The sequence below is a fragment of the Amia ocellicauda genome, chromosome 23 (genome assembly GCF_036373705.1).
Source record: "Amia ocellicauda isolate fAmiCal2 chromosome 23, fAmiCal2.hap1, whole genome shotgun sequence".
Taxonomy (NCBI): Eukaryota; Metazoa; Chordata; class Actinopteri; order Amiiformes; family Amiidae; genus Amia; species Amia ocellicauda.
The window spans coordinates 11,689,320-11,704,116 of NC_089872.1; the positions used below are offsets into that span (position 1 = coordinate 11,689,320).

Sequence of the window (14,797 nt, forward strand, 5' to 3'; positions counted from 1 at the left end):
CATTTGTTTTAAGGACACTGCTTTAATCATGTAGTGCAGGTCGGCCATTGAAACGTTACAGCTGGTTTTAAAACAGTTAATAAATATTTAAAGATCATGCATAAAAAAGTCAATATAAACTGTTATGGGTTATGCCACAGTTTAATATGCTGTCAATTAAGAGTACTAGTATAAATATTTCTTATTCATTTCTCAATAATAATAATAATCTTTCCATGATATATGAATTCAACATAATGAACTTTTATTTGGTCGAGCCCTGCAATTACCACGGAGAAGGGTTTGAACTGCATTATAACATAGCATGACACAGCTAATAAACACATCGCTGATGCTTTCACAGATAAACAGCAGGAGGAAATAAAAAAGACTAAAACATTGCCTCACACTCCCCCTCTACACTGACACACACAAACATGAAACGAGCCACAGTTCTAGTTATAAGAAGCTTGTAAATGTCACCGACTGAGTACATAAATTTTGTCTCTACAAACGCTGTCAGTGAAGCCTGCCCCTCAGCAGCGAAATAATTTACTAGTAGCCAGTAGCATCATTTAATAAAAATTCATTAGACCCAGAGCTCTCTTTTTAATCAAGTCTGTCAGCTGAGGTGCAGATAATGAGTGTGCATATTACAGCTACGTCTCTGTCATCTGTAATAAAGTCCAGATCCGCGGCAGCCATGCTCGTGTGTTCTGTCACATGTAGTGAGTCGCAGTATATCAGCAGCTAATGAATGTGGATCTTAGCCTTGGGTGAGACGTTGGTTTCCTGCCGAGAAACCAGGTTATCTTTCTGGAATACCAGCAAACAACACGGTTTATCTGGAGAACAAAGAGAAATCTTCAAGTTTACACATTAGCGTTGCTTTTTGATAAGTCTGGGAGTGGGGACGTGGAGTCCATTTCACTCATCGCGGTGTCATTAAAGCCCAGTGCTGAAAGGGAATCTCTATCTCAGAGCTTTACATTTTTGTGAGCTTGTAAATGAGTTGAAATGTAAATCGAACATGAATTTTACTGGCATAGATTAAAAGAAATGCAGCAACGAATACTGCAACCTGACAAATAAAGTCAATTCACTCTATCAACAGTTCATTTTCCTCCATTACACAAACATAATCAAATGCTCTGCTGGTAATCTTTGACAACATTTTACACACAATTCCCACATATCTTTTGTTAAATTAATTTTTTTTCTTCCCCATTTGTACTGAACACATTTTATGACCGAAATTATGTACTGAACTTCCTTTATAGTTCACGCTGAAATGGAATACAAGGGTAATGTAGTTGCCTTTTTGCATTTCATTTGAATTCAGTGGATTATTAAAGTTCATATAGTCAGGCATGCTAGTGAGACTGAAATTATTCATTCAATTGCTTGTGCCGATACCTGATGTACTGTAGGAGCTGTGGAAATAGCTTCCTGTTAACTTGGGACAAGAATCTATTTTGTGTCCTGACAATGCCATAGCTGCATTGTTTACAGTGTCGAGTTTTTGACCCTTAAGTCTTGAGAATGGACTCTGGCTCGGTTAGATAGAGCTCTTATCCAAAACCTGGTGGCGTGGTCAGGATGTGAACCGATCTCCAATCTGAGATCAAAGGGTCAGCGCACTTAGTGTTTTCAGATGCTGAGCGATCATGCTGACTCCCTCAATCCTTGCTCTGGATTAAAGAAGTTGTTTCATGCCGCCTTATCTTTTCAGCGCTGGCTTATGGTGTGCTTTGCAGGATGTCCAGTTTTATCTGAGGATTTAACTTGTGGAGTTCAGCCTGTTTGGCTAGGATTTTAATGGTACACAGAGTGGAACATCACTCTGCAGAAGACAAAGTCAAAAAAATAAATGAAAAATAAAAAATCCCACCAGTGTGTTTGTGTGGCTTACTTTGTCAGTTTACGGGATAAGAGAGCTTGCTGTAGCCTTGTCACATACAGGAGAACCTACAGCTTTTAAAAGTGGTCATACTGTAGAATAAAAAAAACAATTAAGGGTGTTGTTTCATATTTTAGTCAAAGGGTAGGCAACTTCAGTTCCTTCTTTTTTAATATACCATTTACTTCTCGCCCTTTTTCCCCCTCACATATAATATGCATCTGACTTGGACCCCTGTGCTTGTCCAAGTTCATTTAATATAGTTTCTGATGATCTGTTTTTCAACATCACCATTCTGTTTCCTGCTATTTGAAGACACCAAGGTGAGCTTTGCCAGCAGCAGTGGTGGTACACTTGGGTTTCTCGTCATTTATTAATGTGATTCTGTTCTGACCACAGTCTCTCTGGCATCGCTGCTGTCATGGCGAATAATCCCCCTCCAAAACCAGGTTTCTCCTCCTAAAATATAGAGAAAACAGTGTGGTTTGTTCAATGCTCTCATTCTGCACACACGCAACCCTTGAGTTGTTATGTAACTAATCTTTGTTTTGTTCTCTTCTTATCTTGCATCCGAGTATATTTAATCAACAAGAAGAGAGAGAAAAAAAGAAAGTGAGAGAGGAAGAAACCGGAAAAAAGAAATAGACTGACCCATTGAGGAAATTTTGTGATTTTGCAAGGTCATTCATTTAAAAAAGAGCTTTGTTTTCACTACGTTAAATTGTGGTATTGTAGTATTTTTAGCATGTAGGACAAGTGAGTGTCACTTACTTGGAATGTGTCCAAGGTCATCTGCAGAGCAAATTTAGGGCCAGAATATTTTCCCTCCATCCCCATAGATCCCTGTTGACCTGAAAACAAAAGCGGATGTGACTTGACTCCTTGCCCTCTGTCCTTTTGGTCTTTTTGGGAGAGAAAAAAAAGAAAAAGAAAGAATCAGAAACCAGCTAGTACCATTCAGAGAAGCACATTACCGACACTGTACGACTTGTCATCCGCATGCCAATTCTCTTGATACGGTCCTGAGAGCTGTAGTACATACTCTTTAACCCCCAGCAGCTGTTATGGAAAATTGGCTTCCTCCCGTCTGGACTTTAGAGAGGTACTCAAAGTGAAAGCCCATGGCCGCGCTCAAGGATTTTCTTTTAACTCCGGGTTAGGCATTTCAAGGATGACGTGTTGTGTGTGCCTTGGTAGGTGGTGGTAAACGCACCTCTTCCATTTTAATCAGGTGGTTTTAAACGTCTTGCTTTGGAAGAGCCAGAGGTGGTTCTGCCCAGCTTACTGCTGCAGGCCTCCAGAGATACGAAGGCATGAGAAGGGCATTGCAGAGCAGTCCTTTGTGTGCGTTATCACTGCTATCCTGGTGCTCGTGTGTCAACTGTTGGACAAATGCAGCTATTGGTGATAACAGCCAGTTGCAGAGTCCAGCAGCCAGTTGGCCCGAGACCGAGACACTGCTGCACAGTAAGCTGGGATAGACCAGCTGACACTAAACCCAAAACACAGTGAACGCATCCCATGTCGCATTGCTGCTTGGAGGTGCCAACCAAAGGCATGGGATTTATGCTGCGCTCTGATAGGTGGCTTTTAAATGTGATTAACCACTTTGTAAGCCCTGATTTTGAGCTTCAAAATGAACAACTAAAGTTATAAATTATTATTACAAAATAAATACATTGTTTTTCCTTGAAGGGCGAAACATTGAAATGCATTATGCTGTGTGAACCATGGTGAGGGAAGAATAAATGAATAAACGAGTAGAGGCATAACTGTTTATTCATTATAATTGTTTTAACATCCCATATTATAAATATATCTATTGGTTAACATGATGGCTAAGCTTAAGCTGTCACTCGGCACAGGTTTCATGATTCGGTGGAAATGGTCAGCTGTTTGTTCTAAGCATATAGTTTTGTGTTATATTCTGTAAACCATTTCATCGTTGACTAGAGATCAGTCTATGATCAGTGACCGGTGTGCCATCTACTGATGAATGTGGAACGAAACGCCTTTTTTCATTAACACCTCATATCAAGTAAAGCTGTGAAGTTTGTACTGTTATTGTTATAACAACTTATACAAGAAATTATTATTTATTTCTGAATGTGAAAATTATCTTTTGGAACCGCCACGTCACTCTAAAGCAGTGAACTAAAGCTGCTTGAATTAGATGATTATTATTTCTCTTTGTGAAGCTGAGGTACTCCAGAGACAAAAGGCACGCCGAATAATAAAACTGAAGGTGTAGGTGATAAACAAGACAGTAGAAAGACATATTTTATTCATGTTCGCTTTTAAATTTTTGTAGAAGGGGATAGAGCAGACAAGCTTGTGAATCCTTTTTTTTTTTTTTTTTTTTTATAACAACCCCTGCTGGCCCACTTTCTTTTATACACCAGCCACAAGCCAACGGCAGTTTTGCCCTTGACTCCTACTAAGTGCGGCCCTAGGCACAGTAGCAGCAGCAGGGAAGGTGTGCAGGTGACATCCGTAGCTGTGCTCTCTCTGGTGGAACCACCTATGATGAAGTACGGCACTGGTAGCAGAAATAACAGAGTGTCACCTGGGTACTCATCAGCAGCAGGCACCGTGGAGATCATATCACAAGATCTGAAAAGACAAATCTTCTTGGGCCCGCAGTATTCCCAGCATAGGGCAACACAGGAAGGAACCCAGAAGACAATCAAATCAGTCCAGGGCTGATGTGGGTATTCGACCGCTTGACAGATAGGGTTTCTGTGAACTTGTACTGCATATGGAACAAAATGAGAGCGAAAGAGGAAAGTGGAAAGTTTTTTGTTCTTTTCATCACCTTTTGTTCATTAATATTTTTCTAGTTTGCATCTAGAAAAATCCATTAGTGTTACCTCCAGGAGCTATATTTCTTTCTATTTCCATCTTTGCTTTCCTGATCCCTTTCGTAAGATCTCTTTGCAGCTCAACATATTCTTTGTATTTTGTTTTGTCTCTAACCCTTTTATATGCACTATACAACATTTTCTTTCTCTTGATATTTTTTTGCATACTTCTATTAAACCATTCTGGCCAGTGTTTTTTGGTCCTCATTTTGCTAAGTTTTGGTACAAATTTCTCCTGAGCCTCAAGTAGTATATTCTTAAAATATAACCATCCATTTTCAACTGAATCTGTATCCAGTGTGCTCCAGTCTACCTCTTCTAAGTGCCGCCTCATACCATCAAGGTTTGCTTTTCTAAAATTGTAGACCATTGTTTTAGACTTGGTCGTTGTTTTTTGAAAGAATGCCTCAAAGCTAATCATATTGTGATCACAGTTTGCCATTGGTTCTCTAACTAGTGTCCCTCCGACTCTATATTGGTCATTTGAAAAGATCAGGTCAATGCATGCATGCATGCTGTCTGGTTGGTTCCCTGACAAATTGAGTTAGAAAGCAGTCATTTACCATCTCAACCATTTCTATTTCTGCTTCTGTAGTCCCAACTGGGCTTTCCCAGTCTATGTTTGGGAAAATGAAATCCCGCATTATAACAGCCACATCCTTGCTACATGCAGTCCTGATTACACTGTACAATGCAACATCTTTCTGAATATCTGACTTGGGTTGTCTGTAACACACTCCTACCACTAATCCTCAGGATATTTTATTCAAAAGTTTAACCCACAAAGATTCTGTTTTGTTACTAGGATCTGATTTGAGTTCTTCTGCCTCAATGTCATTTCTGACATATAATCCTACCCCACCACCACTTCAATTTTGCCTGTCTCTCCTAAACTGTGTGTATTCTTTCAACTTGTATTCATCCCCATCATTTTCTTTGAGCCATGTTTCTGTCACTCCTACAACATCATAGTCACACACCAGCACTGTGGCTTCTAGGTCTAACATCTTGTTCCTTATACTCCTGGCATTGAGGTACAAACATTTCAGGAATTTCCTTTTATCAACATTTCCTGTTAATTAAATGTTATTAATTTCCAGACGTATACGCATTGTTTTTACATTTTATGGTGGTTTGATACATTAATAATTATGATGTTATTGTAATGCAGCAAACTACATCGGACAGTACCAAATAGTGGTATAACACATGTACACCATAAAACAAATGCAGGAACTTTCACAGAGGAATAAAAATGCATATCGACAACCCCAACAAATAATCAATAACAAATAACTCTTAGTCTTCTCTTTTGTTAGCTGTGTGGCTTGTAATTGACACAGAACTGTGCACTTCAGATGTTGGGTGGGGAGGGGTGGCAGTACCACAGCTGTGTATAAAGATGAGGGGAGCAGTGAATCAATCAGAAAGCGCCAGGGAAAGAAATTAATAAGCTTGGCAGCATCACAGACAATGTAGGTTTTCAGGAGACGATGAACAAACAGAAACCGGAATGCGTTACAATTTTGGCATTGTTGACCTTGTAAGTACATAGTCTCGTCTCTCCGCTTTCAACCTCCCCGTTTTCTCTCTCGGCCGCCGTGGGTCTGTTTGACCCCTACTTTTGGCTTGTCACGGGCTTGGAACCCTTCCCAGCATGATTAATGCACATGAAACAAAAATCAATATTGCATTTGTAGAAATTGTTCGCTAAATAGATTAAATGTACTCAGCGCAATCCACTGCTCCTTTTGGCTAGGATTGCCCTATCTCTTATGATTAAGACCTATTCAACATAAAATATTGAATGCTGCTTACCACTGGCTGCCTCGCTGTTATGGGTGGGGAGAGTAAATAAACAGGGAGCCTGGCATTTACTAACATCATTGTCTTTTTTTTTTTTTTTCTCAAGTTGTATATCCTCTTCTTCCATCTTTTGTCTTACTTTTTCTTCTTTTTTACCTTGAAGCCCACTTTCAATGCAATTGAAGTTCCTTGCCACAGAGACTGTGCTTCTTTAAAGCTGAAACGGGAATGAAGAGGCTTTGTTTTATTGTCCCTGTTGTTGCTGTGTGGCGAATTTGCAAGTACAACCAGGAAGAAATAGAGGAGGTTAAATTTGCTGTTAGTTTTAGGAGACCTGGTAAGTGCAGGTAGGTGAGAAGTAACTTCTCCTTTAGTTCATGTCACTAAAGAGTGTAGTGCACATTTATAGGCCCACAGAAACATAGACTGTAAAAAAACAAAACAAAAAACAGCCATTACTTCATGAACACTTTCCGTTTGGCGAAAGAGAGATCTCAATAGATCAACAATGACTTTCTGCAAGTGCTAGCTTTACAAAAGTTATACCTCTTCTTTCTGGTATTGAATTATGTTATCCATGCTTTAAAAAAGTCCTTCCATTGACTGTCAAGAATTGAAATGCATGAATGTATGTACGTACAATTATTTATATGACCATGTATGTTGTGTATCAGTTTGAGTAAGGCGCACTGAACGTGGCCTATACTTTGTAATATTCCCTGGAAAAGCTTTACATTAGTCAATATTTAAGGAGAAATTGATCTAAATGATTGTTACTTCGAAGGGGGAAAATGAAGAAGGAAACCCAGGCTGTTAAACACAGGGCTTCAGGGGCCATAACCCTGCAGGTCTTATAGGTATCTTTGAATTAATTACCAACTCATTATGACTTGGGGAAAAAATGATTATCCTGACCAATTAAGTAAATAATGAGATCAATTAAGTCATTTCAAAGGCAGGTTGGAATGAAATGCAGCAGTCTCCATAGGACTGGGTTGATCACCTCTGATCAAATTAAAGGTGCTCATAGCTAGAAACTGCCAAAACGAATGCAACCTCTACAAAACGCCTAGGAGGATTCACTCTCTCTAACTTTCCCCCCAAACAGAATTATTGACAGACTTTTTAAAGTCTGCCTTCGCTGTACGAGCACCTGTCAGCGCTCTCAAGGACCCCCTTCAGTATTCAACGCACGCTCACTCACTATAGCCAGGGCCCGAGCCTGTCTTATTACTTTACCTGTTCTCTGTCTTTTGTGGAATTGAGCCTTTGTCAAAATTGTCTGAGCCACTGCTCAAGAAATCACTTAACTGGGAGGCTCCTTCAGAGCGTTCTGTGTCTCTCAAGTAATTTGATTCCCCTGTACGTCAGGAGATTGGTTTGTGTTGAAATGCAGGGACAGGCGGAGTGAGAGGCCGGGAGCTTGACAAATGCAGCGTTAAAAAACAGTTCTATCCCTTCTCATCTACCTTCCCTCTCCACCCCGAGACCCCTGGTCTTGAATGTGCTATTGTTTGGTTATTATCGCAACAGGGTCAGCACACTTCAGCTCAGGAGAAGATCTTTGAGTGTTGTAGACTGCAAAATATGCTGGGCCTTATGAAAAATTAATCCACTCTAAATCAATGTATTCTTGATCAATATAGGGTGTTAACACGGAGGTTGCATTTCTATCCACTCCTTGGTATAAATGTTGTGATTAATATAGCATTTAACAGTACAATTCCTTCGCCATGCTGTTCAATACATCATTACTTTTTCATTATGACAGTGGAATGGTACAGCGCAGGAAGAAAACATAAAAGATCACGTATTCATACATGGCTAGATCTGTAAATCTTTTGTGGATCAATAGGTCTCAATAGGTTTAGTTTGGTTGGGCAAATAACTTCAGGAACTATAATAAATAAGAATAAATGTTATTAGCAATGATCTACTGAATGACATGTGGTAGTGTACCCTGCATAATGAAGGTCACTACAGTGATTGGTTGTCTGCCGTCTTCCATTTTCCGTTACAAGGCTATACTCTGATATTTTGAGCGAGTTGCAGCAATTAGTAATGACAGGTATAAGCACTAGGTACACTGTAAACGAAGATGAGAAGCACCCACTAGGTATCACAAAAGCTACTTGAGAAAAGCAGACAGAATAGACAGAATCATTTGATTTATCTTGCAGAGTATTTCCTTTTTTTGTTTAACCCAATTCTAATCTGTCACATTTCTGATACATTTTGGTAATGATATTCTCACACTGCAGGGTGATTACAGTTGAAGTGAAACAATCCTACCAGAAGAACATACAAACATGGCAGTCACTCACTGAATGTAATTTAAACATACAAATGCTAACTTCATATGTATATCATCATTAGCGGCAGCCTATATCGATCCAGTGCTGGATGAAGGCCTCCTCATGATATATGCATGTAATGTGTGTGTGTGTGTGTGTGTGTGTATATATATATATATATATATATGAGTGTGGGTCCCTTATGGTTGTATTGATGTAGAGCTAGCTCCTTAAAATCATGATTTTCATGAGCATACATCATCCTTCATTGTTATAGGTAGGAAGGATAATCCACTGTCATTGCACTTTGAAAGTACAAATCAAGTTCCCACGCTGTTTTAAGAGTGTGAAATCAGTTTCCAGAGAGGACTTCTCCTTTTCATTCTTTATTGAGGTTGCCACATACATGCTCCGATTCAAGCATTTTTATTTCGATGTTGTGTTTTTCCTCTCCTCTCCTCCACATTTTCTACATCTGGGTGGCTTCTGAACTTCCAAGCCCTTCGGAAGCAGAGCCTCCGATCTGAGACTCGATCCTTAAGGAAGAACCAAAAATATGCTGAACTTATAGCCTTCCATTCTTTAACCCTCAAGGTTTCACAGACCTTATTCCCAAACTGATATAGGTCATATTTTTCTGTGTTTACTATAATCTCTCATCAGAACTATGTTTATTTTTTAATAACTTTTCTGGATGATGATGTACCAGATCTCTACCGATTAAAATACTGGTAGAGCTTCTTAATGGTTCCCTTTTTTTATGCCCATGTTTGCATTTGTTTATCCGTTTGTTTTTATTTATGACATAAGCAGGAAAATGCATATCTTACGAACCACTGCATCCAGTGTGTGTGGTGTTATGTGTTTACTTCACTCTGAATAGACTCAACCTTAATGATTCTCATCTTAAATTCTAGGCTTTCCAAACGAGCCAGCTGCTGAGATTGCCCTTGAGACCGTCAAGAACTGGATCCAGAAAAACAGTGATGAGGTATGTCCGGTTTTCATTCGGATTTGTTGTGTGTTAATTCATGTATTAAACATTGCCCATTTGGAAGAGCAGGGTTGAGTGTTAAAGAGTCGAGAGAGAGCACTTGTGGTGAATGGTTGAGAAGCATATGAGTAAACGCCATTGTGGAGCGAGGCATTCTGTATTTCAAAGCATGCAAATCCTCAACTGCTTTTTGATTCTATCATATCGTTCTGACTAACAGACCACATGTAGACCTTTGTTGGTGAAGAGTGATGGCTCTCTTGTTTCATATGAAGGAGACAAAATAGGTGCTCTTCAGGGACTTCTTTGAGCTACAAAAAGCATGAACGAAACACCTCTAGATTATGCAGAATTATTCAGTTTGTGTGTTCGTGTAAAACCGGGCAAAAGCAAACCTTATCAATAAGGCTCTTGTGAAGGCACAAGATGAATATATGCTACTGATGTTTTTTGAAAGGTCTATTGCGTAGGTGTGTATTAAGTGTTTGCTTTTGTTTTCCATGTGAAATGAATGTCAGTGACAGTTAATGAATACGCAGTCTTCCCCAGATTGACGGAAAACCAATAAATTAGAAGTCAAGGATTAAAAAAAGAAATGGGGGGCACATTTCTTTAAACAGCAGGAATTAATTATATCAGTCCATTGTGGCACAAGGAACACAGGACATACTAATACAGGAAACAACAAACTAGACTTAATTAATGTGTGGGAGTGTCCGGGGACCGTTCGATGCACCGCCCCCAGGCCAGGATTAAGGCATGCTGGCAGAGTGGTATTTACACCAGTGTACCTGGGCACTGCTGGGCCCTGCTACAGCGTTCATCACTCTCTATGCAAGATAAAGAGCTTGTGTCAGACCTTGCCTTTGAATAAACAGTGCAGGCTGCAGTTTATAGGACTACATTTTCCTGTCTCGACTGCATCGTCTTGATATGTGTTAGGAAATCAGAATCGTTCCACCTGAATACCACTGGCTGGCTCGCTGTTATGTTTGAAACATTTATTTATGTATTTAATGGGTAATTATTTAATAGTTAATTACCTGAGATGTAAACAACTTGGATTTTATATTAATCTGTATGTCTTTTGCAGCCTTGGTAACACACAGATCATTTGGGGATGTTGTTGACTGGTTTAACCTTTACACATGGCATAAATTAAAATTATCAGTTGCCCCTGGCTGTGACGCTTTGAAAAAAAAATATATATGTACTATGATAGACAGGGTTATAGCAACTTCAACTTCAGGTATTCTCCACTGCTCCACTGAGTTAAAAGATTTATTTGAAAGATTTTTGATCCAACCAGTGTCTTGTGTTTGTTTAAAGTGAGTGCCCCCTTACTAAACTGTTCTTAAATATATAGAGTTTTGGCTGGTGAGGTTTAATTAATCCTCAAACAAACAAGAGGCCCCATTGTCTTCCCAGCAGTGCATTATAATATTTTACGAAACTGATCTAACCTTACAAACACAGGTCAAAGTAAAAGCTACACAATGTTTTTTGCATTTACATCCAAAGCCATTTTTCATAGAGGAACATGTCAAATTTCTAAAGTTAAGGAATTCATTTTAAATTTGCCTTTGTAAAGTATAAATATATATAGGTGTCTGTTTGTGTCTTGGGAATGATCTGCTATGTTAGAGCTGCTTTCCCAGATTTATGGGTGCCTTTGTCTGCCCCGAACATTATGGTAAACTGCTGTTGGTAGATTGGCTGCTGATAATAAATGGCTGGATGTGAGAAAGTGATGTAAGATGAATCTGTTCTCAGCGGTGTGCTGCTATCTTCATGAAACCAGATGTACAGTACAGCAGAATCAGAGATAAACGAATCCTTAAAAAAAATTGTTTCTCTGTATTGTGGCATTTTGAATTCAAATGCATGGGTGACACTTCCTATTGGTTTACAAATGTGCTAATTGTATCTGACAGAACACAGACATAGGCAGGTATTGACAGGAAAAAAATAAATGTGTTTATTTTATAAAGCCAGATTGTTAAAAGCATCTTACAAAAAAACTACTAAAAAAACAGAGGTTTGAAAAAAAATGGGACTGTTAATGCAAATAGCTCGTTTGACACAGATGGGACAGACAAAATAATACACGTTTTACTATTTGCGAAGTTTATTTTGGAAACCCACGGGAATTAAATTGTCTTATTTAGAAAAGAAAGTGGCACCAAGAAAGAGGTGACAGCATTTATCAAAGCACCAATTAACAGATTAAAATGGGGAAAAACATGTTTTGCTTTAAGATCTCAAAAAACAGTGTGATGGCAACAACAGAATATAAAGTTTGTACATTTATAATGAATGTCATTGAACACTAATTAGACTATTTCAGATTTGCTGTTGATTTCCATCCCGTGTTTAACAGACCTGTGCTGACCTGCAATACGGTGTAAAATAATTATCTTTTCAGATATGTATAAGGCATTTCAGCAGGAATGCATTGTGGTCTTTAGTTAGAACTCTAATTTGTATGTTTTGTAAACGGAGCTTTTAACATAGTAAACCAACTAAAGGAGCCCCTTGAGTGAATCTCATGAATCTCAAAATGACACCTTATTCCTTTTTAATTAACATCTAAGTAGACCAAATGTGATGCTGCTTTTAATGTACTTAAAAAAGCACTTGATGAATCCATCCCAAGATATTCATTTTTAATATTTTCCTATTTAGCAAAGCCCCTGAGTAACTGAGTATGAATTCATCAATAGTTTATTTTTTCAGCATACATGCCTTAGTGAAAAATAGCCAAAAAAAAATAAGCAGAATGCATTTAGATTCCATTTAGAACTCATTTACATATTACGTCGTACTTGTTTCACATCCTACTGTGTTAACGCTTAGTGATTTTCTATATACTTTTTTTTTGTTCTGATTCTATTATATGCAAAGAAAAATAGCTTCTATTTCATGGCTGAGTGTGAGGGAATAAAGTGAGTAAGCATATCGGTGTTGCACATGGGTCAAAGCACCGAGTTTCAGAGTATAGTGGTAATTTGCTTTCCTACACACTTGTTCATAATCAGCTTTGAGATTCTGCTTGTCGGTGTAGTTAATCAGTAGGCTACATTACAATCTAGCCGGAAAGTACAACCATCATGCGAAAATGCCTACATAATCAAAAATGAAAAGGGGGAAGAACTTGAACATTCGGTAGAAATAAAGCAGTCGTTCTAGGAAACCGGAGGTCTGGTTCTCTCTAATGCATGGTTGCACTTCGAGTCCTTTGAGTCTTTTCAGAACTTGCCTGCTTTCAAACCCTGATCCCGAAGAGCTAGAGGGCCTCCCGTAGTAATTTACCAAAATCACCCATTTAACCTGAAGAACTGGACACACCGAGACCTTGATTGAAGACCACTGCATCAAGGGGGATTGTTTTTAGAAAAGGCCTTTATTTATGGTTAGCTGGTCCAGGCGCTTGGATCATCTGAAAGGTCAGGGGATTGTGCCGGATATCCAGGCCTTGTGAAAAGCTGCAGCTTTTCTTTTCAGCATAGGGTTTTGTTCATCATTGGCATCAGCTGTTGTGGAGCATGATCAGTACATTTCAGATCATTAATAGGATGTCATGCTATAATCTTTTCATCTGGTGGGATGCAGACAAATCCTTGACACCACAGATGACAGGAAGTTTGCCAGGAATTTTTACTACCAATTTAGTTTATCAGGATCAGAGCAAAATAATCTTCCAGGATCTCAGTCAAGGATCAGCCCAAAGACATTGTGATATAATACATCGCTTTTTTGTGCGATAGACAATGCAGTGGTGCCGAGATATACTAAAATGAGAATCTTTTTTTTCATACCATATTTCCATGCTTTCCTTCATTTCTTTAAATACCACTTTTGATGAAGATTGCAGTATTCACTTATGTTCACCTTGAACATCAAGAACCAGCCTTTGACCTACAATGAGGTCTGGAAATGTGTCCCCAAGTCCCATGTGAGTGAAGACTGCACCTCACCAGACAACTGCAGATAAAAAAATACATGTCCTTAAGCCATGGAAATGTGAATTTCACCATATGAATTCTACATTAATGTTGATGTGTAACTTAAAATAAAACTGGGGCACCGTATAGAAAGCTATAGTTACTTGAATATCTTATTATACAGCAGCACTCTAAACCTTCAAAGATGGAGCTATATATCCTCCAAATTGAAGGGTGGATGTCTAAATTAATACTCGGCGCTTCAGTGTGATTTTCCTACATAAATCAAAGGATTTTGAACATGTGTTGTTCGGAAGATGAGAGGGAAAATGTGGCTGGAAAATAGATGCTCAGTTGTGCTGTCAGAGGAAAAGGTCATGTGACTTAATAAAAATGGCTGACAGTACAAAGTGTTAATCAACAGCTTGAGTATGGCTGTCTTCTCGTCTTCAGTAAAGTGTCTATCACACACGAGATGGCTGTGTTTCTCTGTGAGAAGTCAGCATGCCTTGACCTTTACCTTTCACAGGATTTAGGTAGATATTCTATGAGGGATCCCTATGGAAATGAGGTATAAGAACTAGTAGTAAGTCTGTCAGTTTGACATGTATAAGCCTTTACTTACAGGTTGAAAACCCATGCATTAGACAGACAGCATAACCTGGACTTCATAGACCTTGCATTTAGCTATAGATAAATCGCTGACGACAAGTTAAGCGACCGAGCGAAATATTGGTATTTCTTTTGGTTTATAATCCTCCTCCTTGATGGGTGATGGCAGTTTCTTTGTCAGTTTTTCTGTGTTTTTAGTTTTTGACATTTTGATTAGACTGCTTTTAATGCAGCACTGATTGTGAGGTTGGTGTGTGTGTGTATTTACACTCAAAGCTTTTTTTTCTACCTGGTCTCATGGCACATTGACAGTGTCCCCAACGCCCAGATAGAGTGCTTTTCCCTAGCAGACAAGTCATCTTGTAGGCCTGATAAGAGAGCTGCTATGGAGATGAGGCTGTCTCACA

The 14,797-nt window shown here is 38.9% G+C and overlaps 1 protein-coding gene across 5 annotated transcripts in view; it reads left to right on the plus strand.

Moving 5' to 3' along the window:
* macrod2 (mono-ADP ribosylhydrolase 2) overlaps window positions 1–14,797 on the plus strand; it is a 583,973-nt gene that overhangs the window by 446,613 nt on the left and 122,563 nt on the right. For all 5 annotated transcript variants that reach the window (XM_066696761.1, XM_066696765.1, XM_066696762.1 and 2 more), the window contains exon 8: window positions 9,758–9,831. In XM_066696761.1, the coding sequence (XP_066552858.1) occupies window positions 9,758–9,831 (74 nt within the window). The remainder of the gene's footprint in view (window positions 1–9,757; window positions 9,832–14,797) is intronic.